This window comes from Polyodon spathula, unplaced genomic scaffold (assembly GCF_017654505.1).
Source record: "Polyodon spathula isolate WHYD16114869_AA unplaced genomic scaffold, ASM1765450v1 scaffolds_1422, whole genome shotgun sequence".
NCBI lineage: Eukaryota > Metazoa > Chordata > Actinopteri > Acipenseriformes > Polyodontidae > Polyodon > Polyodon spathula.
The window spans coordinates 396,950-424,427 of record NW_024472902.1 but is presented as its reverse complement, the minus strand read 5'-3'; the positions used below and the strand labels follow the sequence as shown (position 1 = coordinate 424,427).

Genomic DNA, 27,478 nt, shown 5'->3' with positions numbered 1-27,478 from the left:
TTAATTAATTGTAAGCGATTGTTTTTTTCTATATATTAAGTATTTTTGCATTCAGTGTTTTTCATGGGTGTAAATTACCACTTTTTATTATTATTATTATTATTATTATTATTATTATTATTATTATTATTTATTATTATTATTATTATGCTCTTTAAAAACGTAATTTAAATTGTGTACATACCAGTTGTACTTTACACTATGTAACTGGTAAAGTGGAAGGTAAAGTAAATGAATGTGTATGCAACCGAACCATTTCTCAGTTAATTTCTGTACTATGTAAGTTCCCCTTGAACCTTAATCGCATTTAAACCATCGCCCTATATTATACGCTATTCACGGTGGCGCAGTGTTATCTGCCAAACTTACATTTATCGTGTTTAAAATGTTGGGCTTCAAAAGATGACGAAAGTGTAGTTTTTGTCAATATAACACTTTCTTTTACGTTTCGAGAGTATAGGCTAATGTTTTCCCCCTCGGGCACTTTCAAACTCTTTCCCCTTGTTCGGCTATGCCTTTCCCGACAGCCCCTCACAGTCAGACCCCCTTCCTTCCTTCCTCCCCTCCCGCCCGGCAGAGCAGATTGGAGGCGCTCGGCTCGCAGACACCGGCAGGTTAGTGAAGCGTTGACCGTTCCCACGGGGGCCCAACCCGACTGCAAGCTGTCACCCCAGAGCGGGGACACACGCAGGGCCGGCCCACAAATTGCCAACTGGACTTTTAAAATACTTTTTGATTTCTTTGTGACTTTTGTTGTTGTTGTTGTTGTTGTTATATTATGGTGCGGATATTTTCCCACCCATTGTGTAAATGCACCATTTTTATTTGATCAATACATACATGATTGTTAAATGGAACCGGCCGATAGATCGATCGATCAATACAGATAGACTGAAAGCGCATTAGTGGGAGCCCGGGTGAGGGAATACAGTGGTTTGACTCCATTAGTTTTATTCATATGACATCAGGCTCACCCGTAAACACCTCGATTGTTTTTACAATAAATATTAATAGATATATGAGTATATAGTATAGATAAGTTTTGGCGCATGACAGACTGTTACTCCACATACAGAGATAATCAACTAATCTCTCTCTCTCTCTCTCTCTCTCTCTCTCTCTCTCTCTCTCTCTCTCTCTCTCTCTCTCTCTCTCTCTCTCTCTCTCTCTCTCTATATATATATATATATATATATATATATATATATATATATATATATATCTATATATTACTGCTTAGACTGTTTTGGTCTATGCTCGTTTATTATATTGTATTATTTATAGACTCCTTGATATTGCTATGCATGACAACAGCTCACACACACACACACACATCACACACACACACACACACACACACACACACAAATCCATGCAGGTCTATATTATAAAGTTATAATGTTTTATAATGATCGAACCGTCTGTCAACAAGGCATATAGGAAACTTTTGCTATATCAATTATAATACTAATGAATAGGAAACTCAATTACGCCTAATTATAATTCATTATTACTAGTAGCGTCCTCATTGAAACATGCTTCATTTAAAGTTAAGCGGGTATTTAATTATTCAAAAGATAAACAGGGAAGCCCGCCGCTTATTGGACGTCCTGAAAGGAACGTATTATCGTGGAGTGCTGTGTTTGATTTGACTTGATTTTTTTTTGCGGATCACATTTTGTTGAGACAATCCCTTTAATACTGCAATATAGGTGCAACCTGTCATTTTAAATACAACTTGAACAGGATGTATAGAGACATAACCTATAACCTCCAGGACCTTAAAACAGAAGCGCGCACGACCGATACCTTTGGCTCTGCATCGGATCCTGCACTGGCCATCGCGTTGATGTCAGAAAGCGTAGAGAGAGAGAGGGCCGGCGCTGATCTTAACTGGTCCGGGCATCACGCAGTGGCTTAATAGGAAGGGACTGACGTTTCTGTATTCACCAAGTCCTTGTCACTTCAATGCAGTTTGCAAGGCAAGTAGCAACGTGTGCGTCGCAGCTGCTAATGAACTGACAGACTGCAGCTACCTGTGTGTTACTCCCTCGCTTTTACAAGGGTCCTGTTATTGATATGTTCCCAGTACATGTTGTAATTTGTGTGCACTTAGCATGCTTTTCAATATAGAATATACAGTAAACGCTTTTAGCAGCCTGCATTATCATAACACACAAGAGGACACCCATGCAGACTGGGTGCTCAGAAAGGCTTTATGGGTACAGAATGCCCTCTCTGCCTGTCCTGTTAAAGGAATGGTGCCTTTTATGCAAGCCTGCCAGTTTGTTCTACATGAGTAAAGAGGTCTCTAGTAAAGAAAGTTTGCATTCAAAGTCAGAAGGCTTTCCCTTGCAGGGTCACTGCTGCAGCTGTAATATTTGCCACCAGTTGGTACAGTTTGCTTAGTGAAAGATGCATTATCCCTCAGCCGTTTCTATTTCACACAAGGTACTCCTTGGTATTCACTGCATTCTAGCACAGTTTTAGCACTGCGTGTGCTGTACTTTAAAAGAAAGAGGACTATGTTGACACTCCTGTTTGTTTAATTCCCCCAAAAGATGGTTGCCATCGTGGTTATAAACATCCAGTTATACCTCCATAGAGCTAATGTTGTAAGAAACTGCAGTTTAACACTTGGCCACCAGGTGTCACTGTCTGCTATTCAAGCATTCCATTAGAATTGGAAGAAAAGAAATATAAATAAAAGCTGAATATATATATATATATATATATATATATATATATATATATTATATATCTATATATATATCGATATATATATATATATATATATATAATATATATATATATTATCAGTCCCCCTGCCTTCACCTTATAAAGAGGTAGAGACCCCAGAGGTAGTGAAATAAATTACTGCATAAACTATAACACTCTAGCCCATGCATTCAATTATTACAACAAATAACAACAATTAGTAGTTACATTTTTTTTTTCTGATTCTTTTATTTATTTTTTGGACCACATATAACATACAGGGCATGTGGTAATGCACAGATGCTTTCGCCAGCCTCCTCAAATCCCTCCTTCAGCTGTTGGTATACATGCCTTGCCCTTGCAGCCCGCACCTTGCAACCGAGTCAGATAAGTGGCTGCTGAAGGCTTTCTTCCGATCCTCAGGATTCCGGAAGGTTTCCAAGTGAGGACCCACCTATCAAAAAAAAAAAAAAAAAACATCACAAAGGCTCCCATTGATCAACAGCACTTTTTATTCAAATCCACCTGTTGCATGAAAGCTATAACTAAAGCACGTCTCCCTGGCTAGCATAAACACCTCAACCTCATTTCATCCAGCTAGTCTGCTCGGACACTCCGAGTGCCCTTTGGTTATCGCCAAAGTAAAATCTGCATTAACTGGTCATTTGTGTGCTTACTCAAAGTGCCTCTCTTATTCACTTCTGCATTGGGAAGAAGAAACAATATTTTTTCTGGAGTTTCCTTGCTGGTAGTTGTTGGTTGACAGCCTGTTTCAGATATAATGTGAATACTGTTCTGTTGTGTAGGGTTGGGACTGGTCGGTCCTCCTAGTGAGAGATGTGCCAAACCAACAGACTTGCGTTAATGAAAGCCTGACGTTATCTTGAAAGTCTGTTTAGCATTTTTATAGGTAAAATTTAGCAGATTATTGTCTTCCATATGTCACGTACAATCAAAGTTATTGAACAGTATTTCATTATAAGGGTTACACATGGGTCACCTCATTTATACATCTATATCTATGTGGATGATACCGTTAATATCTATATGCATCTATGTGATGCGCTAACGTGTGGCTCTGGTGTGCCAATATGTGTCAGGTTAATTGATTGATGGATGGATAAACAGCTGTGCAATCAATGTGCTTGCTCAGGGTCTGACTTCATTCTTGATGTGGGGCTTTAGAACGAAGCTTGTCACGTTCAGAAAATTGGTGTTTGTGACAAAATAAATATATAATATGTATAAAACTTCAAACCCACACAAAACTCTGTCACTCAAATCTTTTTTTTTCCTTTTCTTTCATTTTTTTTTAAATATTGAACATGTTGCAAACTGCTTGCAAGACGCTTCAAAGGGACGGAAATTGCTCCGATCAACTCTCTCTCCCCACCCCGTGAAAAACCACAAAGAAATGTTTATTTGTTTCCCTTTTTTAAAGTTTTGTAAAAAAAAACAACCAAACAAACAAACAAACAAAAAAACGTGTCGCCTTCGGGACAATTCTGGTGTCTCGACAACCTTTTGAAATCCGAAAAAAACCCCAGCATTAAAAAAAGAAAGAAAGAAAGAAAGAGAAAAACAACAAACAAACAAACAAACGCAATGGGCTCGCTCGCGAAAAAAAGTCAGGGGTGCATCTGTCTAACCCATCAGAAATGCTACTTGACAGAAAATAATGAGAATTGCTAAATCTTTTATAAGGTTAACATTCGCCTTTCACAGTCAGCTGTCATACAAGAAAGAATTTAGCACATGCTTGCTGGGAAAATAAACCTTCATCGGCTCATTAAACCTGACAGGCCCGGGCGGCAGTCCTTGGCAGCCAAACGCGGCCCGATTTGTGTCGGTAATTTGCAGCGCGGAAAAAAAATGAGGGAATAAAAAAGTGCGAGGGGAAGACAGAGGGAGGCCTTGGGGGAGGGAGGGAGGATCGTTAGCGCGCCAGGAGCCTGATTCCCTCCTAATTGGAAGCGTTGGGCATTGTCAGCCGAGGATTTTTGCCGGCTTGCTGACAGGTAGAGCCGTCAGGATGATAGACCACTTGTCACCGCAAAAGACCAATAAAAACAAACCATTTTTGATTTAATTGGAGGTTTGTGCCGGCCGGGGACTGGGGGATGTTCAGGAAGGAAGTGGGTATCCACCACCACCACCAATACACACACACACAAACACACACCCTCCCCAGGTTTGACAGGAGTTCGTATTTGTGATTCAGGTGATCTGCATGGGGAGCCAGGACGGTTCCTCTGCCTGGGGTCTCTTTCGTTTAAGAGTCCTCTTCAATTATAACAGGTGGTTTAAAAACAAAAGGAAACTTTAGTCATTTATATTGCGCACGTATATAAATATAGACAGTTCCAAAGTTTCAGCCACTTACTGATTCCTACCTCCCAATCCCTAAGCTCTAACCAGTAGGCCATACTGCCTCCTAGTCCCTGAGCTCTAACCAGTAGCCCACACTCACTCCCAGTTTCTCCTAGTCCATTCTCCTAGTCTCCCATTTCTTTGCTCTAACTCTTAGGCTGCTTTTCCGTCCTCATGTCTAAGCCGAGGGCCACACTACCCTGCCAGTCTCCCCTTCTCTACTCTCCAGGCAAGCCTCCCGCTACACTGTCGGGCTCCTCTGAGCCCCATTAGCAGAGATGCGGCTCCTCCACTCCCAGCAGGGCTCCTGGTCTATGAGCCCTCCTGAGCTCTGAGTCCTGTTGTTAAACATCAAGCTCCCAGCAATCACTCCACAGCCTCTTCATCTCTCTCTGCCTTGCGCATTTCAAACCGCTGTTTTATTATTTTTGACAGAGTTCAGCTGCAGACATCTGCTAGCAGGGAATGTGAGGGGGTAGGATGGGGGCTGGAGGTGGAGGTGGATCAGCCCACACCATCCATCAATCTGGGGTACAGCGATTTCAGGGGCAAGGAGAGTTCTGCAGCTCCCAAATACAAAGCAGGGACCTCATTCCTGCACAGTACCACCCCCCCTCCCAAACACAGACCCCCATACCCCCTTCTCCAGTGTCTCTGAAGTGCTGCCCCATCCTCAGAGGGAAGTATTGATTGTTCACTCGGAAGGAAACTTTTAATTTGCCCTCCGCCAGCTGGTTTGTCCTGGTCTTTAAACAGCACTGCTTTTTTCCCTGTTTTTCTTTTTTTTTAATATACAAATATGTCACAATAATGAGAACCCAATGCAGTGACATTGTTTGACTATACAAAATAAAAGAATAAATACATGAATAAAAAAATATATATATAGAGAGAGAGAGATGGATAGGTAAGCAGGCAGATAGACAGGCTAATCTACACAAAGAGGGTTAGAGACAGTAGCCACATAAAGAAACAGGGATATAAACAGCAGGCATGAGCGAATGCAGAGTGAGAAAGAGTCCGGGGAGGAAGGGGGGTTGTAGCTAACGATCCGTACCCCTCTACATGCCCTGCCTGAGTCTGGAGAGGGGATCCAGGTGTGGGGGTGAACTCCGGAGCAGGCAGGAGAAGGGTGGTCCGTGTTCGGCTCACTCCAGCTGTTGGCGAGTGAGCCGCTCAAGCTGTTGGACACCGCGAGGCCACGCTCTCGCCACGGGGCTCCGGCGGGATGGGAGGGGAGCGTATGACACCGATAAATTAGTGTAGAGGAGTCTGACTTAGGAAGGACGTGGGAAAGGGGTCTCGGAGTCAGATTTCCCAGCAGGAACAAACAGGGGCTACTTTCACAAAGCAGTTCCAGGTAGTAGTCTGCCAAATCCAATTCACTTCCATAACAATGAAAAAACAAAAGTGAAAGAAAATAACCCGTTTATCCTTTAATCACACAGACACGCTGAGAGGATTTGTACTAAACGTTATCGTCTTAAAATATAATTTTTTTGAAACAGGTATAAATCAGATAGCTTGCTAGCTGGCAGCCTGCTAAGTGCTGGCAGTGCTTTGTGAAACCGGCCCCCAGGTTTCTAGCATCTTCCCATAGACACAAAACCAGACAGGAGTGGCCGAGAAGAGAGGGCAAGAAGATGAATGTGAACTGCAGGAACAGATGCTGACTGGTAAAATATTATTATTATTATTATTATTATTATTATTATTATTATTATTATTATTATTAAGAACCTTTCAAAAAAAGTCTGAAGAATGCTTAGCTATTTTATGCAGCTGGCTTCAGGACAACATATTTGTCTGTGAAGTAGAGGGAGGCTCTTGTACTTCCTCAAGTCAAACTGTGATCAAAAAATAAATTAAAAAGCACAATGATGAGGAGAGCGGTGAAAATGGTGTTGCAGCTCAAGGGAAGCGCCCCGTTAACACGAAAAGTCTCAGCACAAGGACACTGTAGATGAAGGGTACAGTAAAAGAGATTCTGCGTGCTGGACGGATGGTGTACTCCACACACACACACACACTGTGCATAGCAACGCTTGTGTAAATACTCTGCAGTGTGTGATAATGCTGCTGCCTTTTGGGTTACACTGTCATCACTTACAAGTTACATTTTCTTCAATACGGCCAGTAGCTGTTACATTTAACGTCAGCACAACTCTATTTAAAACCCAAATTGAAAAGACAACCAGGGTGTTTTAGATTCTACACACTGCATGGTGTTTCAAGACAAGAAGCCACACGTGTAGATGGAGGGGCGGGCAGGCAGGCAGGAGGGAGGGAGCAGGCAGGGCAGACAGGCAGGCGGGTACGAGACGTTACCTTCTGGAATCGTGGGAGCTGCCAGAGAGGGCGGGGCTCCACGCTGGGCTGGCTCTGGCGGAGCAGGGACGTGCGCGTCTCGTAAATCTTCCCGAGCTTAGTCTGTCAGGGAGAGAGACCCGGAGACACTGAGATGGGAGCTCGGAGCAGTGCCTCAGCTAACCCCTGGTGTGTGTGTGTGTGTGTGTGTGTGTGTGTGTGTGTGTGTGTGTGTGTGTGTGTGTGTGTGTGTGTGTGTGTGTGTGTGTGTGTGTGTGTGTGTGTGTGTGTGTGTGTGTGTGTGTGTGTGTGTGTGTGTGTGTGTGTGTGTGTGTGTGTGTGTGTGTGTGTGTGTGTGTGTGTGTGTGTGTATTCTATTTAAAACAGTTTTTTTCTCTGTTTTTTCATGAATGAGGGGATCCATGCATGCAGTTGTAAAGCTACGATTAATGAGAGTCAGTGTCACCTCGCAGGTTCACTGTATCTGTGTGAGAATGCTGGAGGGGCAGGGGTGATAGCTGTGTGTAAAATTACAGCCGTGTCTGAATACGTCTGAATAGAATATTCAGTGAACTGTCCACTTGCCTGGCTTGGGAGTGTAATAAAGAAGTACTCAGAGATTAGGATAGGGGGAGCTAGATTCTCAAAGCTATTTATTATAAATCATCATTAGCTCCACAACAACCTGAGGCTGTTAACAGAAGCATCATTTAAACCTCTGAGTTGTTTGATTCTGGTTTGATACCTTTCCCTTACTAAACATGCTGATTTGGAGTAAAGGGTTGTGATAGTCCAGCCCAGGGTGTGATTGGGATCCAGCCCGTGTTTTCGTGTCTTGGGTGTGTGTTTCCATGCCTGTGTCTGAGCAGCAGTGTGCCTACAGTGTGTGCAGATGATTGCGGTCTCCTCACCTTCTTCTTTTCCTTGGTCTGACTGGCCTTCTGTGCAGAGCGGCATTCCTCCAGCCAGCGCTGCTGGTACCTGTGCTCCAGCAGGTCGAAGATCGGGGTGGAGGGCCTGGGGGGGGGGGCAAGAGCAAAGAGAGAGGGGTTCTCTCTCCCCCCCCCCCCCCCCGGAGAGGGCTTCTGCAAAGAGACTGTGCAAAGAATCTAGCCATAGTGCCTGGGCCTTCTTTGAGAAGTGGGAAGTCACGTTGATTTGGAGATCCCGGTTATGGGTTTGCACCCTAATCAAGTGAGCCACCTTGATGCAAAAGAGATAAACCCTTTGAGGAGAGGCACCTGGTCTACCACTGCATTCTGGAGCACAGCGTCACAATGCCTTCGTACTGTAAAACGATTCAACACTCCCAATTGTAAGATATGAAGAAATGCTAAAATATTTTAGATGTGTGTCGGCTCTCCTAGACTCAGCACTTAACGTACGAGTCAGTGAGCTTTGAGATCTGAGTTGTGCTTCTGAATGGTTTTGTTTTCCCTTGGACGGTGATCAGTGCAATATGTAAGTAATGCGCAGGGCTGGAACGTCTCAATTATCAGTCGTGCCGTCACCAGCAGCCGAGGATTCCAGCAGAGCCACCCCTGCGGTGACTTTTATTGCTTAATTAGAGGACGCCACATGCCACAGAGCACCGCCACCCCACGCCAGCAAAATCTTAATGAGGTTGGACGGGACGCTCAGAAAGATGCCCCGCTCAGGCACACGATGAGACAGACTGTCCCGCGCGCCGAGCCCAGGACAAACCGGCCCTTCTGCCCCTGCAATCTGGAGAGCTGGGAGTGTGAGCAGAGCCAGGGTGAAAACTCTTTAATCTCGGAGGCTTCAAATATCAGCTTCGCACTGCCTGCATTTCCTGCCAAATATCAAGTGGAACAAAAGCGCTCTTTACTTTTCTTTTTTTTTTGGTTTGCTTCCCTGATCAGCTTTATCACCTCGAGTTTAAACTATCAATCGACCGATGTAAACAAACTGGACAGCAAACAGCACTGGTGTAAACCGCAGAAACGTGCATTCAACGGCAATACCCAGCGATACCCAGGAATCACATCAGGAGGCTGTGTGGTCTAGTGGTTACAGAAATGGGTTTATAACCAGGAGATCCCTGGTTCAAATACCGGCTCAGTCACTGACTGTGTGACCCTGCGCAAGACACTGAACCTCCTTGTGCTCCGTCTTTCGGGTGAGACGTTGTTGTAAGTGACTCTGCAGCTGATGCATAGTTCACACATCCTAGTCTTGTGAAGCGCTTTGTGATGGTGGTCCACTATGAAAGGCACTATATAAAAACTACTATATTTTGAACTAAAAAAACAATGCTGGTGATAGTGGGGTAAACTGTAGCTTGAAACACACATATTCTTTTTTTTTTTATTATTCTTTTACAGTCCGGTTCCATTAACTGTGTTTCAGGTGCTATTACTCAGAATACTTCCTCTGTCACAAACTTCTCTTCACCAGAGGCAGAGCAAAGAATGCCCAGCCCAGATCGGAGAGCAGTGGTTGGCTGCTGGGATAAAAGGGGGAGGGGGGGAGGGGGCGGGGTCTGAGTAAGACCCCAGCACATGCTCATTAGAGTTGACCTTGGCACCAGCAACCAGCGTTTGATGGATAAGGTACAGGGCCAAACAAGCCCCTAGAGAGACATGATCTTATCTTTTATTGTACGCTCACCTACTTCTACTGGCCCCCCTCCCCTCTCTCACACACTCCACAGCTCTGCAGGCATCAGGAACTGAATAAATCTGTGCCTGACACTGAAGCAGAGCAGGAGACGGAGAGCAAGAGAGAAGAGACAAGACAAGAAAAAACACAGCCGGGCCGAGCAGAGCAGAGAGTGAGAGAGAGAGCAACTGCATATTGTACACAGCTAAATAATTCAGTTCCATTTCACAATGTACACACACACATACAATACACACACACACACAGCTGAACCCGTTTTATATCACCGAGTGGTTTTTGAAAATTCATAATAATAAACAAGGAATGATATTAAGCGAGGTGATATAAAACAGGTTTGTGTGTGTGTGTGTGTGTGTGTGTGTGTGTGTGTGTGTGTGTGTGTGTATATATATACTGTATACTGTATATACTTGCTTTTGTGCTGTAATCTCTTCCTATTGTTCAGGCACATGTGGGGAAAATCAGGCTGGCCTGAAATCCATCAGATCATCATTACTGCATGTAGGAAAAATACAAGCCCATTGCTCAAGCCGCTGCAATGTCTTTTGATGCATAAAATACAAGCAAAGAACCAAAAGATGGTCAGATGAACAGTGGAAATGAAAGCCTGCAGTTTAAGACCTGCTTTCAGCTCACAGGCTCGCAGGCAGCTCAAGGAGTTCCGTGTGGTGTTCCTCACCGCGTGTGGACCCCGAAGGTTATGTCGGGAGGGCTGCAGTGCAGTCGGGCCGCCACCGGGGGTGGGCGGAGCTTGAGGTCGTGTGTGGCGCGGAACTGGTAGTGCTCGTGTGCTGTCACCAGACCGGACTTCACCGCCTCCCGGTTCAGCGCCATGAAGTCCTGGCCAGCCCTCCTGGGTTTGGAGCTGGAGCGCGTGATGGGCACCAGGGTCGCCCAGTGGCTCATTACTACAAACAAACCAAAAAAAAAAAAACACAGCAGATTGCACAAGACCATCTTGACAGCATTTACAATCGAATCTGCTTTTAATCACCGCCAGTGTCTAGACATCACATTCGTTTGTCGTACTGACGGCATTTCAGATGGTTATAATAACCATGCTGCTGATCTCAGCAAGGAGCGCCATAACCCTTTCCATGCTGCTGTTCTGTGTTGTGCATTGTTGCAGCAAGGCTCCAGTAAAGATATTCTTCGTAGAAGCGTTTACATGCACTGCCAAAACAGCCACCCAGAGGGAGCCTTCAAATGAAGGCAAGCATTAAACAAGTGATAGCAAAGCAAGTCTCAACGAGGGGGGGGTGCGATCCAGATTTGAATCAAATGCAAATACAACTTTCCAGCTCTAATATGCTGTGTCTGTATTCATTGCATTTGGTATTGCAACAGTGCTGCACACTCGCCGAGACATAGCCCAGGCCTTACACAGGTGACTCTGTGCAAACAGGACGCTGTCTGAACGAGAGCTGGCTTAGATATTCAAGTTGAGGACTGGGAGGCAGTGTGGCAGAGCGATCAGAGCAGAGGACAGGGAAACAATGTGGCTATACTATGCTGTTACCATAGTTTAACATTGTCTGTCAATTTGCTTTACCATGGCACTCTGGGATTTCAAATGTTTTACTATGCTTTATTACACTTTGTTAGGCTTTTGCTATGGTAAACTTCAATGAGGTAGCGATTAAGTGTGGCTCAGTGATTAGAGCTGAGGACTGGGAGACTGTACCTTCTGGGACACCCCCATCCGTGGTGATGTTGGGCTTCCCGAACACAAATTCTTTCCCGGGCAGAATGAAGGCTCTCGATCGGGACCTTCCCAAATCCGCCTGGTGGGAGAATTTAAAACACAGGGGTGTGAGGAGGAGAAATGGAAGCTGGGCTGGTAACATTATACTCTGCTTCATACAATCTACTGAAAATTGCAGCTTTGGAAAAGGGCTGGATAATTAAAAAAAAAATAATAATAGTTTGAAGCTTAATGAAAAGTTTCATCATTTTTTAATCCTTCTGTGTTAGTGCAAGATGCTCTGTTAGAGCTTATGGGGCTTGTTAGAGCATATGAGCTATAAGATAAGAAACCTTGAAGACTGAAAGCCCTTCTTTCAACATGATTAAAGGATCTGATCAAAACAAAGCACACTTTTTACAATGCAATTCAATTCACATTCACATTCACAATTCACCACAAGGATCCCCAAGCTCTTCACACACACACACAAAGAAGAATTAAAACATTTAAAACCGTCTAATAAAACGCAATAAATAAATACATTGAAAAAAAGTTTTTTGTGGTCTTGGATAAACATCTAGCAGATCACTTATTAGTTACCCAATATCATTTCATTATCTTATTAAAAAAATTGATTAAAAAAAAAAAAAAAAAAGCATTTTATTTGTTTCAAATGTTTTTCATTGCAAGAACAAATCTCAAATGAGAATGACTTCTCTTACAATGGCACAGGTGAGGACTGTGCAGGTCGGGGTCTGTCTATTACAACACAGCCACCTGAGGATAGCGATTATCAAACATTAGAGACATCAGGGAAGGGAAAGGTCACAGCACAGCAATGAAGCTCAATTCAAAGTTATTTTGGTCCTGGTTTAATTCCTGCAGGAGCGCTAATCTTCTCTTTGGATAAAGGCAACAACTTCAAGAATGTCCAGGGAAATGAAATAAAGCTGAAGATTGCTGGTGAAAGTCTGATCTGGCTCTTTGCCTTCGAGTTTCAATAGTGTACGAACAGAGACAGAGAGGAAAGCCCAGCTCTGCATGCAAAGAGAAGCTTATGTAAGCCAAAAGCCTCTTTATAGTCTCGTTTACCGATTATCTGTTCTTTTATTGTGTCTTAATTAACAAGCCGTGACCCTCTATAGAAACCCAGGCCTGGCGCTGGGAATGGGCCTGAAACTTTATTTGAAGAACAGCCCAGGAATGATCAACACCTCATTGGAAGGCTATTCTGTGTCACTAGGAAGAGGGAGTGGTGGGGGGTGGTGGTGGGGGGGGGGGGGGGGGGGGGTCAGTAAATAATTCACAGACCCTCATAAAGCACCAGCAAAGGAGGGGATATAATCATCTCTTTAAAATGAACTCTTTCGGTTTTTTTTTGCCTGTGTACATTTCAGCTTTTCGTCATTTTGGGATTAGCTGACCCTATTCCTTCCCCCCAAATAGGTTGCCATGGTGAAGCCACACTGTCAATTCATGGCTTAATCAGTTGCTATGAGGTTCCTTAGCCCAACTACATGGTGTCCTAACTTACATCTCCATTTACGCACCTCTACTCAAACCAGCCTGGGAGTCTAAACTTGCTTTTCCCAATCTGTGTACCTGAACTATAACTGTGCCAAAAAAAACCCATCATATTTAACTTTTAGATGTATTACCCTTAAATACCCATTCCCCTGTATTCCCCTTATTTAATAAAAGGACATCGTGTCTGAATTGAAAGGGAGAGAAGAAGGACATTTACTGCATAACAGGATTTGCACATGGCACACTGCCACCACAGGCCGACTGATGTAACTGCAGTCCCTCTGATTAGAATTGTGGCTCGCAGTTGCTCTACGTGTCTCGAATATCTCTGCTGAGAAGCTTGACAGCCTGTCGTGATCTTTACTAAAGCCTGACGCACAGTAGCCTTTCCCATTGTTGCAATCCCTGACGCCTCCTGCACTCTTCCTCTTGTTTCTGTCGTCTTCTTCTTCCTCCTCCCTCCGAGATTATCGGTTCTGTTGCTCTCCGTAGTTTTCCGGATGAGGCCATTGATGCCCCCGCCCCTGCCCTGATGTCAGCTGGGCGAGGGCTCTCTCATTTGCATTTACACACTCTCGCTGTGCAGTTTATGAGTTGGGGAGATTGATCTCGCAGCTCGGCTTGATGTTTGGTTACACGTCAGTCCCGAGACGCACCGAGAGCAGACGGGATGGAGCACCCTGGAGGACCGAGGGGAGGGGGGTATCATGAAGAGGGCATACCAGAGAGAAAGGAGGATTGCATTGTAATGCGAATCCAAACTCCCTCTTAACCGAAAGCAATCCTCAAATCAAGCATTCTTCCATTAGCAGTGACATCTGACACTTGTTTTTTTTTTTTAGATGGAAACCGTATTTCTTTTCCCTGCCTCAGCTTTCAGTCACACGCTGTTCATCCCCACAACAGTAGAGGTAAAACTGCAGTAGGAGACTTGTTAATACTCAGGTGGTTTCATATGATTGCTTAGATTATTATGCAAAATAGTGTATGCTTGACAAAGTGCTGATAATTAAACAGAAATGTCACATCTTAGTGCACGCTTAAGGGATCGAACACATGGTTAACCATATGTCAGGTAATGGCATGCATTAGTATGGGGAAGGACTCCTTTACATTACTGAGGACCGGGAGGCAGTATGGGCTGGGGGTAGTGATGCTGGTGGGAAATCTTGCTTTGTGGTTAGATGTGAGGGGCTGGCAGGTGCTGTAGTCTAGCGGTATGGGCTGGGAACCAGGGGGTGTGGAGTAGACTGGTTCCACTCTCAGAATGGGGGTGAGGGGTGAGGGTGACAGGGCTCATATCAGTTTCATATCTTTTTGTGTCGGCCAGCACACAAGCTGCCTTTTTAACTGACGCCCCCTGACCCCTCCCCCCCCTTGTACAAATCAAGATTCTCCCTTAAGAAATGAAGTGTAATCCTCTTTTTAGGATAAATGAACGAGGACAAGTGGAGGTGCAAGGCTGGCTCATTCCGCATGCAGCTTAAAAGGCGCTTGCTGTGCGATCCTTTTACACAAACTCTGGGATAAACACTCTGCTGAAGAATAATTAGGAGACAACTGGATGTAATGCCCCCCAATCTGTCTGATTAATTATCACCAGGCCCTGCAGCACAGCGCCATCTGCTGCCTGAGCAAGAGAGGGCTCTTTGATTGGCACCTCGGATTCGCACTGCTTAGGGATAATCCTGGATAACACCGTCCAGCGACAACACAGCACGGTGTGTGGGGGAGACACAGAGAGCGGGGATTGTGCAGTTTAGGGACGATCTGAATGTACGCCCAGCTACCAGGGCTCCAGCGGCATTGTGTGCAGACAGCATGCTGTGCTATTGGTGTTCAGGCTGGGGAACTTGGATAAACTACATCTTGTCTGCTTTGCATGTTAAAGACCCCTTTTGTTTGTAGAAAAAAAAAAAAAAGGAATCCTTCTCACTCCTCCCACCAGCCCGCATGTATTTGAATGGGAACTTTCTTCCTTTGACTGAAAAGACGTTCAGTGGCACTCTCCTCTGGTGTGGTGCAATACTTCACACATCACAGAAAGTCCCAGAAGAGCAGCAGAAAGGTAAACGCTGATGGATCCATCAGCACTTTCTGCTTGCTGATTGGAAAAAAAAAATAAAGCTTTAAAAAGAAGTGCGCTCGATTTTAACTGGAAGACAAAGTAAGTCTTTGGTTTCTGAGAACAAGTCATTTGAAGTTCAGCTCAATGTTTTACTGAACTATTTAGTGATATAATTGGAATAAGTGCATACACTCAATTCCCTTTCATCATCATTGCTGGCTACTCTTCCTCTCTGTTAAATCTCATTATCCTCGTCCTGTGTACGTCTTATCCTCCCTCCCTTTCTCCCTCTCTCCCTCCCTTTTTTTTAAATTTTTAAAATTTTTCCCAATTTAGACTGTCCAATTATTTTTAAGCTTAGCTCACCGCTACCACCCTTGCAGGAGGGGCACACCCTGTCCTCCGAAGCATGTGCTGTCAGCCGACTGCTTCTTTACACACTGCAGGCTCGCCATACAGCCACTTCAGAGCTACCACATCGGAGGACAACGCAGGCGCCCGGCCAGGCCACGGGTCGCTGGTGCGCGGTGAGCCGAGGACATGCTGACCGACCTAAGCACCCCCAGATTCCACGCGGATGCCCCCCTCGGGATCCCCCCTCCCTTCCCCTCTCTCTCCCTCCCTGCTTCTCCAACCTGGCTGTTTATTGAGATGCTCTCTTTCTGAAAGTCTAATCCTGCAGCATCAGGGATAATTTATGAAGCATTTACATTAAGAAGAGTGGCTAATTGGGAGCATGTGTCTCCATAAGCCTGAGCGACACCAGCAAACTGCTGATGAGGCTGCAGGAAACGAAGGCAGTGGCGTCACGTGATATTTTGCACCTGGTTCTATCCAGGCTGCTTTGGTTTGAGAGGCAATTTGCAGATTGTGCAAAAAATAAAAAAAATAAAAAAACTTTTTGGGTGACGCTGTAGATTTACTTGTGCTGAAGCCCATTGCTTTTGGCTTTGGTAGTAAATGAAACGTAAGTATCTGTGCCGGACACAGAGGCTGTAGTCTCAGCCTCATTAACTGAATCTGTCCCAACAATGCAAAGACGCCAGGTCAAGTCACGACTGCAATGCTAGGTCCTTGGAACCTACACCACATATCAGGTTACAATCAAAAACTGTTTGGGAGTTTTAAATAATAACTAAGAACCACTAACTAACTAGGCATCCATGAACCCTCATCCTTCACATGCCAATGCTGCAGAACAAGGGCGTTCCTTATGTGGCTTCACCATCCAACTGTCTCTATAGCAATGAACAGCTCTCTAACTGTGCTACAACAAAACCCACATATATCTGCGCCTGGACATTTATTTACCTGTGATGGGTTGCGTATGTGCATATTTGTTCTAATTGGCATTCTGTAATGTATCACTATTATTATTACCAGCACTCTGTTTTGTTGGTGTTATGTATGGTTGCTGTCCTGGCATTACCTGGGCAGGTCCCAGCTGGCTGGAGTTGCTGCTGAACTGGGCTGTGTCACTGGAAGATGATCTTGCTTTGATCGCACTCAAACGAAGCACTCTTATAATGAAGCACGGCGGGGGCTTGCATGAAAGCTGTTGTTTTTTTGGTTTTTTTTATTCAAACCGCGTCCTCTGCTCACGATTGTGAAAAACGAACAGTTGTTACGGCTCTTAACCCATCGAGTGCCGTTGTCCTCGTTCGAGGGCGGGCTACATAGCAGACCCTGATAATGATGTGCTACAGCTGTCTGAAATTTCTTTGCATCAGATCATTTGTATCAGATGGCAATGACATCACATTCAAATGTAATTATTCTTATCTAACTATATAATATAGGACTGTATATGAGGCTGTGTGCAAAGATGCAAGCTGATTGTCGCTCACTCGAGGTCAGAGCCGGCCTCTAAGCGTCCACCTGCTCTGACCTACTGTGGAGAGGTTATCAGCTTTTCTATATACAAAAACATGCATGCACAATGTGGAGCATACTGACTGCGGAAAACCTAAGCTGTTCAGAGACAGGGCCCTTTGTGGGGCTCTCGCAGCTCCACACTTCGACAGAGGCGGAAAATCTGCTGTCCTGGTCCTCCCGAGTAGGAGCCAGGAGGGAATAAAGCCATGAACAGGAGGATTTATTTAGCACGCCTCATCAAAAGGGAATCGGGAGGGGGTTCAGGCCCTATTGTGGTTCAGACACTACAAGAAGCTGCAGCATCAGGCCATCAGGGCTGCGTTCAGCTACATAAATGCCAGCCAACGCGTTTTTCACCACACGTTATGTCTCCAGCCAGCACGTTAGCCAGTAAGAAAAAAAAACAAAGTTGGGGGGAACTTTCGCCTCCCTGAACGCATGTCCAGACAGCCACTCCCAGGTGAATCGGACAAGAGCCACTGCTGAATTTAGGCAGGCAGACTGTTCTAACTGTCCCACACTGTTTGTGGGCTCAGACCAGTGCAGCCTCTGAGCCCACAAACTCCCATTCTTACTGCTGTATCAGGTAAAGCGCTCAGGCCCCTGCGTTCCAGCCAGCAGCCTAGCACTCTGAAGCACTGGATAACCCAAACCTACAAGCTTCTCACACTGCAGTCTGATTCATCTTTTAGACTCACAGGAACCTCACTTTCCCAACATTGTGTCTAAGAAACAGAACATCAGGATAGAAATATTTGGACCTTCCTTTACTTTCCATTAAAAAAGAAAAAATACAGTATAGTGGAATCCCATTCCAACGGGACTGAGTAAAATGTGGCCTAGAGAGATCTTTACTAAGTGACCTTTAAAGTGTCCTTTTGTTGGGAAAACGGCATTCAAAGCCTGACAGAACCACCACGCAAGGGTAAACGCTCTTCTCTTTGTTCCTTACCTACGAATCTTTGGGAGCACAGCCTCCACTAAATCCCAGCCCTTGCTATAATCAGTATGCCACCAGCTCCCCTTCCCAGCTTGCTAGATGGAAGCCCCCAATTTCCCCTTGGCTCTCCCTCCGCCTCTGTCTCTCTCGGTTCAGCCTGTGAGCAGTAAGCTGTGAGTTTTTTTTTTTTTTTTTCTTCCAGAAGCACAGCACGGCTCCCAGGAGGGCTAACCCAGAGCGCGAGAACATGGGTACGAAAAACAAACCTCATCAGTAACCTGTCCACAGAGCCCCAGCGATGAGCCCGACACCACCCCCCCCTCGCTGCCAGGGCCGCCTGCTCGAATCCGTCTCCGCCAGCTCAAAGCACCATCATCGCTGTGGACACATTACCATGATTTATAGCTCCCACGGCTGCCGAAAACCAACAGATCAGCCTGGATAGAGAGTGTGAGTTTGGGGGGGGGGGGCGGATGAGCTGTAGGGGGGGAAGCGAGGATTGGAGAGACCCAGAGAAAAACCCACAGATGATGAACTAGTCTGAAGCGCGGAAGAAAACACAATTTCGTTCCTCTCTGTTTATTTCTCAAAGTGTACTTCCCTTCCCTATTTAAGCAGAAGATTCCCCCGACACAACAGGCCTGGGATGTTTTTATTCTGTCCAGACAAATGTAAAGATACATCTGTTCAGAAATACAGAACCCTAATCTCCAGCGCAGTTCAGAAGCACTGAAATCATCGCGATTATTAAAAAAAAAAAAAAAAAAAAAAAAAAAGCACTAAAAGAACCAAAAGAAAAGGATAAAGAGCCCAGATGACATTCGATTGAATCAGCGCGGGTCAAATCTGCTGAGCAAAACGGAAACCAGAAAAACAGCAACAAAACCTGCTACCAGACACAGGGATTGCAGTCCCCTCTGGATTATCATAGCTATTTAAATAAAGTAATCTCATTTTCAGCATTAGCCAAAGGGGCGTGAAAAATAACAGGGGGGGGGGGGGGGGGGGTTTGAGTGAACCTGAAATGAAGTCTGGCAACAAAAGAGAGAGAGAGAGAGAGAGAGAGAGAGAGAGAGAGAGAGAGAGAGAGAGAGAGAGAGAGAGAGAGAGAGAGAGAGAGGGGAGAGAGAGAGAGAGAGAGAGAGAGAGAGAGAGAGAGAGAGAGAGAGAGAGAGCGAGCGCTGCTGCCTCATTCTTTGCCTCTTCCAGTCCAATGGAAAAGTTGATGAAGTTTAAATGAAGCAGAATCAGGAGATCAAGACACAGAATCCTGGCAGTGTCTATAAGTCCCTGTGTGCCTCCCCGGCCAGCCTAAAACATGTGCAATTCTACAGGGGCCAGTTGCACTGAATGGAATTAAGAGAAGGAGGGCGTGGGGGAGCAGCCTAAATGTGATAATCTCCTATCGCGTCTAACATCAGCTCTGACAAGGCTTCGGTTAATGAGCTCAGCCGATCAAGCGTGCTCTGTGCTTTTTCTATTTCTTGTTCTTCTTCCTAGATTTAATCCCCTCTCACACGGCAGCTCACATTGCAAACCCATTAAACAGGCTCCCTTGCTCTCGTCTATCTAAATGCTAACTACGTGGGGGGGGGGGGGGTTGTACTTTTCATTGAGGGGGCTAATCTGATAATGATTTTGTCTCTGCAGAAACACAGGTGGAACGAGGAGAAAACACAATCACAGTTCTGATCTGTGGGGCCCCAAGAGGCCTGAGGGATAATCACATTTGGGTACAAGTGTTATTAGACTATTGAAGAGATGAAAATAAATGCTTTTTCACTTTTTCTTTCTTTCTTTCTTTCTTTCTTTCTTTCTTTCTTTCTTTCTTTCTTTCTTTCTTAATTAGTTGCCATGACTTATGTCTCTGGGATTATTATTATTATTATTATTATTATTATTATTATTATTATTAACAAAGTCGTTTTAAATTCTGTTTGTCATCCTGGGCCCTGTTTTGAGGTAATTACAAAGGCCAGGGCAGAGTTATCACAACAAATTGAAATGAGCACAAACCAACACTTACCTGTTAAAGAGTTCCTCAGGGTAGTTTCAAACTCGTTTTATACTTGCACAAAATGCTCTTTGTCACTCTAGCAGCCAGTTTCACCTGAGGCTACTGCAATAGGAGAAGGTTTGAGAGTCTGAGTATCTTCTACAAGGTCTGATACAGCTTTTTTTTTTACTCCTGATTCTCTCCCCAATTTAGAAAGTCCAATTATTCCCCCCCTCACCGCTGCAATTCACTGCACAGCTGCTCAGGAGACCCGAAGGCTCAGCGGGCGTCCTCCAATCCCACGACCGAGCCAGCTTCCTCACAACAGCTCAGGAGACCCGAAGGCTCAGCGGGCGTCCTCCAATCCCACGACCGAGCCAGCTTCCTCTTCTACACCCAGGAACTCGCGAGCGGGTGTAGGGTCTGGGATGAGGAGAAGCAGTCCCTCTGGGTTTCATCTGCATAACCCGCGGGAGCACCAGACCCAATGCGACGCTGCCTCCAGGGTGACCAGCGAGGTCTCACAGCCAGGACATGAACCTGCACTCCCCTGACTGGGTGACTCACCCTGCACACCACAAGGGTTTTGCAGCCGTGTATCTTGCACAGTAATGTCTTGTTCGGTACAAGACATCTGTACGCTGCAATTCTATGTGTTCTCTGTGTAGGGCCCCAGAGAGAACAGCTTGTGCTGCCGTACACTTTATAAATGAAATACATTGTAAAAAATAACCATTATGAAGCCACTGTTTCTCACTCTGTGCTTCAGTCCAACAACCCTGCTTGCTGTGACCTTTCTTCACTACACTGAGTTTGGAATTTGCTGTTCTGACTGGCTAACGAGTTTGATAAGATATCAAAAATACAAACACGCACAAATTTTTCGTACCACACGCGAGTCATATTTTTGCAATTATAATGTTGCTGTTATATTGTGGGGGAGTTTTTTGCAGTCAGACTGAATATCGTTTCTGGATTCATTTCAGAATGACAATGGATTATTAATGCAAGAAGCATTGCACCTGCAAATTAAGCTTGGATTCAAAAATAAGTTTGGATTCTTTTTGCATTATTTTTCAGCTGCCCAATCCTATAACCGTTTCACATTACAAAGGCAGTCGTGAAACAGCCATTCTATATTGATGACAGTTTTCCGCAAAAATGACATTATTGGTTTGAAAACAAAACAATTGGAATAAGTTTCACTTGGGAAGAATTCCCTGCCGTTGCTAAGAAACCCCTTTAAAAGAACACTCACTCGGCAATGCCAGTTTACTTACAGATATTTTTCATTTAATAAAGCCATCAATTAAAAAGAAGTGCAAGCAGTGAGGAGAAAGCAATCCTGAGAAATGACACAACGCTGATTTCTAGAGCATTGCTCCACTTGCTCGCTGCAGTGTTTGCAGGCTGTGGACCTCATGCTGAAAGGCAATGGGCATCAGATAAATGTCAGGACCAAGAGCAGGCACACCTAACTCCCTGAGCATCTGCCCAAGACCAGCCCTGGTTGGTGGAAAGCGATTGCATCTCCTGATCATAGGTTTGCCTCGACGTGACACAGTCAGGAACAGGTGCTCCTGACAGCCATCGCGGGGACCCCTACCAGCTCACTAACAGAGAACCTGCTTAGATGCGATATGCGTATTTAATAGAGGGAATTGCTAGAGCAAGGCTGTTAGCAGCTCAGTGGGTATTTCAGCTCATTGGGGGAGCACATACAGCACTCAGTTCTAGGTCACATAAATCCTGCTTTGACCAAAAAATAAAAAATAAAACCTGACAGAATCGACCAGCACCTTCAGCATCAGGTTTGGGGGTACCGTCTTAATGATGGGATGCAAAAGTGACATGGTGTCTGTTACTGCTGTGCAGAAATGAAAGATCGCTGGGAAAAAACATTAAATATAACAAATGGTTTGTTTCAAGGGAAAGACTTGGAAGCACTACTCTTACAATCTGTGCTAAACGGCTACAATTAGGAAATATTTTGCTACAATATATATAGCACCAGAAGAACTTATCACTATTATAACACATGCATTTTCAAAAATAAGGTATACAAATGATGGACATTGACTAAATGTTTTTGGTTTGTTTTTAATCACTCTATCATTCATCCTTGACCACGACGCGCTTGAGTGACTGTGACTGAAGCAGATGCACTTAATCACCTAATCAGTGAGACAGTTGATTGGACGCTGGATATGGAGTGATTTCAGCTGCTGAACTGCAAGCTTGAATAAAAGCAATAAAGAAAATTACAGGACAAAAAACAATATGCCGCGTCTGTCAAGAGAGCAGCGCCTTCGTGCGATCGGCATGTTGGAGGCTGGGCTAGGGCAGCGTACTGTGGCTCGCCGTCTTGGGCGCTCACAGACAGCATTTTCAAACCTGGCAAGACGGTATAACCAGACACACTCTGTCAATGACAGGCCACGAACTGGGAGACCGAGAGTCACAACACCTGCCCGAGATCGACAGGTCATTCTGCAGCATCTTCGTGATCTCAGTTGTTAATCAGCACAATAAAAAGTCACTGCGTCTGCTCTAAAACAGAGCTTTTCGATTACATCTAGTGAATTTGATCCAAATATAAGTGATACGTTTCTTTTGATGCTCAGCATATATATATATATATATATATATATATATATATATATATATATATATATATATATATATATAACACCACTTATAACAGATCCATAAACTATTAGCAGAGACGATAGCTGCTGTATGTAACTTGGACACAAAGCGTTGACCAGTTCAGTTCACTTGTCATTGGACACTGAAGGGCAAAAACTAGTGATGTGGGTTGACACTAAACTCAGGTTGGATCTCTACCCCTCTCTTAACAGCCTCCATTCTATTGTAAATGACCTCTGTTCTGGCCTGACTTCCAAGCCTGTTATAAATGATTAAGGACAAAAAAGCCCCCAGCATTACCCGACTATCTGATTTACTAATGTATCTCATTTGTCTCTCTTATTCAGTTCCCCATTCACCTATATCAAGCGTGCTTTAGGGGTCAGTGCAAAACTAGCAGTACAAAACAGTACGGTTTGAATTAGGAAGAACCTGTATTGCCATCTAGTGGTTCTGAGACAGAGGTACAATTACATCAGAGCATTCACTGCGGTATCAGGATAGGTCTTTTGGTTTGAGGAGAGTTAGACTGCCCTCTAGTGTTGGAATAGAGTCACAGTACAAAAGTGGCAAAAAAAGGCAAGAACGTAGAACTACAAGCATGCTGTCAAATAAAAATTAATTTTGTAACCCTATACTACTCTTTCTTGACGTTGTGTTGAAATTGATCCAAGCATTGCTTTGTTTTCCAACCAGCTCAAACCAGCAAGCGTTACAACAGTCGGGTATTAAAACCAATCTATCTCTGTAGCTCGACCCTTACTGTTACGCAGAGAGAATAAGAAATAAACAAATAAATCAATCAATAAAATCTCCTAAAGAGAGAAAGGATGAAAAGCTTTTTTCTTTCATGCTTGGAAAGGTAATATTATCCCTAACAGGCAGATGCCAGCCGAAGCTGTGTATTCGTCCCCGCTTGGTGCTTTGTCAATGTACTGTGACTAATCCAGGAGGGGTCCCCACATCCCAGCTCCTTACCCTAATTAAAAGAGGATTAGCCAGCATGGAATCCCTGACCACTCCGACTTGCACAGGCTGCATTGCCTCCTTCCAGTCTAATCGGGCCGCAAGGAATCGCAGGGAAGAGCTTCTCTTGGACTGACCTGGAAAGAAAGTGTGAGCTGCCATGTGTGCTCACTGAACAGCAGCTAATGCATTACAGCCTGTACAGTGTATAGAGGAGAGAGAGACAGCATGGCAGCTAATGCATTACAGCCTGTACAGTGTATAGAGGAGAGAGAGACAGCATGGCAGCTAATGCATTACAGCCTGTACAGTGTATAGAGGAGAGAGAGACAGCATGGCAGCTAATGCATTACAGCCTGTACAGTGTATAGAGGAGAGAGAGACAGCATGGCAGCTAATGCATTACAGCCTGTACAGTGTATAGAGGAGAGAGAGACAGCATGGCAGCTAATGCATTACAGCCTGTACAGTGTATAGAGGAGAGAGAGACAGCATGGCAGCTAATGCATTACAGCCTGTACAGTGTATAGAGGAGAGAGAGACAGCATGGCAGCTAATGCATTACAGCCTGTACAGTGTATAGAGGAGAGAGAGACAGCATGGCAGCTAATGCATTACAGCCTGTACAGTGTATAGAGGAGAGAGAGACAGCATGGCAGCTAATGCATTACAGCCTGTACAGTGTATAGAGGAGAGAGAGACAGCATGGCAGCTAATGCATTACAGCCTGTACAGTGTATAGAGGAGAGAGAGACAGCATGGCAGCTAATGCATTACAGCTGTACTGTACAGTGTACAGCCTGTACAGTGTATAGAGGAGAGAGAGACAGCATGGCAGCTAATGCATTACAGCCTGTACAGTGTATAGAGGAGAGAGAGACAGCATGGCAGCTAATGCATTACAGCCTGTACAGTGTATAGAGGAGAGAGAGACAGCATGGCAGCTAATGCATTACAGCCTGTACAGTGTATAGAGGAGAGAGAGACAGCATGGCAGCTAATGCATTACAGCCTGTACAGTGTATAGAGGAGAGAGAGACAGCATGGCAGCTAATGCATTACAGCCTGTACAGTGTATAGAGGAGAGAGAGACAGCATGGCAGCTAATGCATTACAGCCTGTACAGTGTATAGAGGAGAGAGAGACAGCATGGCAGCTAATGCATTACAGCCTGTACAGTGTATAGAGGAGAGAGAGACAGCATGGCAGCTAATGCATTACAGCCTGTACAGTGTATAGAGGAGAGAGAGACAGCATGGCAGCTAATGCATTACAGCCTGTACAGTGTATAGAGGAGAGAGAGACAGCATGGCAGCTAATGCATTACAGCCTGTACAGTGTATAGAGGATTACAGCCTGTACAGTGTATAGAGGAGAGAAAGAGCATGGCAGCTAATGCCTTTACAGGCTATACAGTGTGTACTGGAGCCAGAGGAGAGAGAGAGCATGGCAGCTAATGCATTACAGCCTGTACAGTGTATAGAGGAGAGAGAGACAGCATGGCAGCTAATGCATTACAGCCTGTACAGTGTATAGAGGAGAGAGAGACAGCATGGCAGCTAATGCATTACAGCCTGTACAGTGTATAGAGGAGAGAGAGACAGCATGGCAGCTAATGCATTACAGCCTGTACAGTGTATAGAGGAGAGAGAGACAGCATGGCAGCTAATGCATTACAGCCTGTACAGTGTATAGAGGAGAGAGAGACAGCATGGCAGCTAATGCATTACAGCCTGTACAGTGTATAGAGGAGAGAGAGACAGCATGGCAGCTAATGCATTACAGCCTGTACAGTGTATAGAGGAGAGAGAGACAGCATGGCAGCTAATGCATTACAGCCTGTACAGTGTATAGAGGAGAGAGAGACAGCATGGCAGCTAATGCATTACAGCCTGTACAGTGTATAGAGGAGAGAGAGACAGCATGGCAGCTAATGCCTTTACAGGCTATACAGTGTGTACTGGAGCCAGAGGAGAGAGAGAGAGCATGGCTGGGTTATACACCTAACTATAGGGGGTTAGAAAAGTCAGTTGGCCCCCTTGCTATGCTGCTATGGGGAGATAGATAGACAGATAGCTGGATAGATAGATAGATTGATAGATTGCTTGATTGATTATGGTGTCCAGTTTGGATGCATACATCACATTGATATCCCCTTCAGTCAGGTACTCTATGGAGTTCGAGAAGTTGCCCTGCCATAACTTTGAAAAAAGCAAATCCTTTATCTGTGAACATGCTGTAATACCACAGTCCAATACATGTGTTCAGTTTACTGAACAATAAAGCTACATGAGGAAGAATTTCATATTGGGAGTTTGAGCAAATAGTGGCTGTAAATTACCGAATTATTATTATTATTATTATTATTATTATTATTATTATTATTATTTATTATTATTACTCTGTGTTGACACCGTGCTGAATGAATAAGTGTTGTGGTGTTGAGTTAGCTCTATAAATACTGAAGTTCATTTTAACAAAGTGTTGGTACTCAGTGTTGCATAATTACAGTGTAAACGTGCTTCCCTTGTTTTTAAGCGTGTCCTACTGCTAAGCAGTGGTGCCGATTAAATGTGGCCATCCTCTCTCTATTCAATTTCAACATGATCCACTCCTAAGCAGCACGCAGTAAATGTTTATGTTGAATGCTTTAGCGCTGGGGGTGGAAACTTCACGGTTCTTGGTCCATGTCCCAGACTGGTTCTGAATCCGATTTAGCATTGCTGAAACGACATCAAGAGGCTGGAAGAGAGCAGCTGAGAAGCTGAGACGAGTCGGCAAGAGACACCCCGCACACCAAGCTTGTACGTGCTATGTGATTTTCACACGTACTTCATGTAGGTGTATTTGTATTGCATGGACTGTAGCAATGTTAATAGCCAATAGCAACCATTCTGGAAAAACTCGAGCTGGATAGAGCGGCGGTATTTAGATCATCCACCGTGTAGATCAATAAAATAGACTCCTGGATGTACTATTACAGCAACTTGTCTAAACACAAAACAATCATAAGATCGGATTTGCATATCTGTTTTGATTTTTGGGCAATGTGAATTGTATTGATTCGCGTCTGCGGGACACAGCGGAAAGCCTCAACGTGGTCCATTTTTAAATGAACGTTACCTTTCTATGTCCTTGCTCACAGTATTCACACGCATTGCTGGTTTAATTGTTGAGAATTTAAAGTGCCTACCTGTGTTTGATGAACACGGCCGTGGGAGTCCCCAAACACACTGGCGACCTGGAGCTACGATACTCCAACTGTGGCTGGGGGGCTGGACCAAACCACGAAAACAAAAATAAAAACCACCTCAGATCGATTTCTAAAACTTTATAAAAAATGTTTTATATAAATTAATGTTTTAATAAGGGACGTTATCATGTGTTACGTTTGTTTCCTTTCTTTAAATACAAATTATATCAATATGTCTTCTCGCGTTCATATGGTGTGCTCCGTTGCTATGGCGATTAAAGACGCTAAACTTTGCTTCCGTTTGAGTTTTTTTTGTAACATGTCTTGTAAAAGTTGAATAGGTCATGTCTGTTTTTTTTTTATTTTAACAGTATAGTTAATTTTCTATATATTGCACCTTTATGAAAATATTAAAAACTTAATTACTACTTAAACTTTGCTAAACGTTCATACGTTTAAGTTTTTTTTTTTAAATTGATATTTAAATATTATGTGTTTGTTTTGGGTGCGGTATAGAGACAGTGTTTAGCTGCTGTAAG

At 44.3% G+C, this 27,478-nt stretch overlaps 1 protein-coding gene and 1 long non-coding RNA gene across 3 annotated transcripts; one reads left to right on the top strand and one right to left on the bottom strand.

Annotated features, from left to right (window-relative positions):
- The first annotated feature begins 532 nt into the window (after positions 1-532).
- LOC121309651 lies at positions 533-20,444 on the top strand. Its single transcript, XR_005948654.1, has 3 exons — positions 533-614; positions 18,338-19,079; positions 20,345-20,444. It is a non-coding gene; the product is annotated as an uncharacterized LOC121309651 (long non-coding RNA).
- On the bottom strand, positions 2,936-27,188 carry cfap77 (cilia and flagella associated protein 77). Of its 2 annotated transcripts, none has more exons than XM_041242686.1 (7): positions 26,940-27,188; positions 23,759-23,917; positions 11,723-11,822; positions 10,718-10,946; positions 8,307-8,412; positions 7,417-7,518; positions 2,936-3,172 (listed from the first exon to the last, which is right to left on the bottom strand). In XM_041242686.1, exons 2-7 carry the CDS (start codon positions 23,906-23,908, stop codon positions 3,050-3,052), a joined length of 810 nt encoding a protein of 269 aa, XP_041098620.1. In that variant the 5' UTR covers positions 23,909-23,917; positions 26,940-27,188; the 3' UTR covers positions 2,936-3,049. The 2 variants fall into 2 exon arrangements, with proteins under 2 accessions (XP_041098620.1, XP_041098621.1); XM_041242687.1 differs by having other exon boundaries at positions 23,759-23,883; positions 26,940-27,185.
- Between the last annotated feature and the right edge of the window lie 290 nt (positions 27,189-27,478).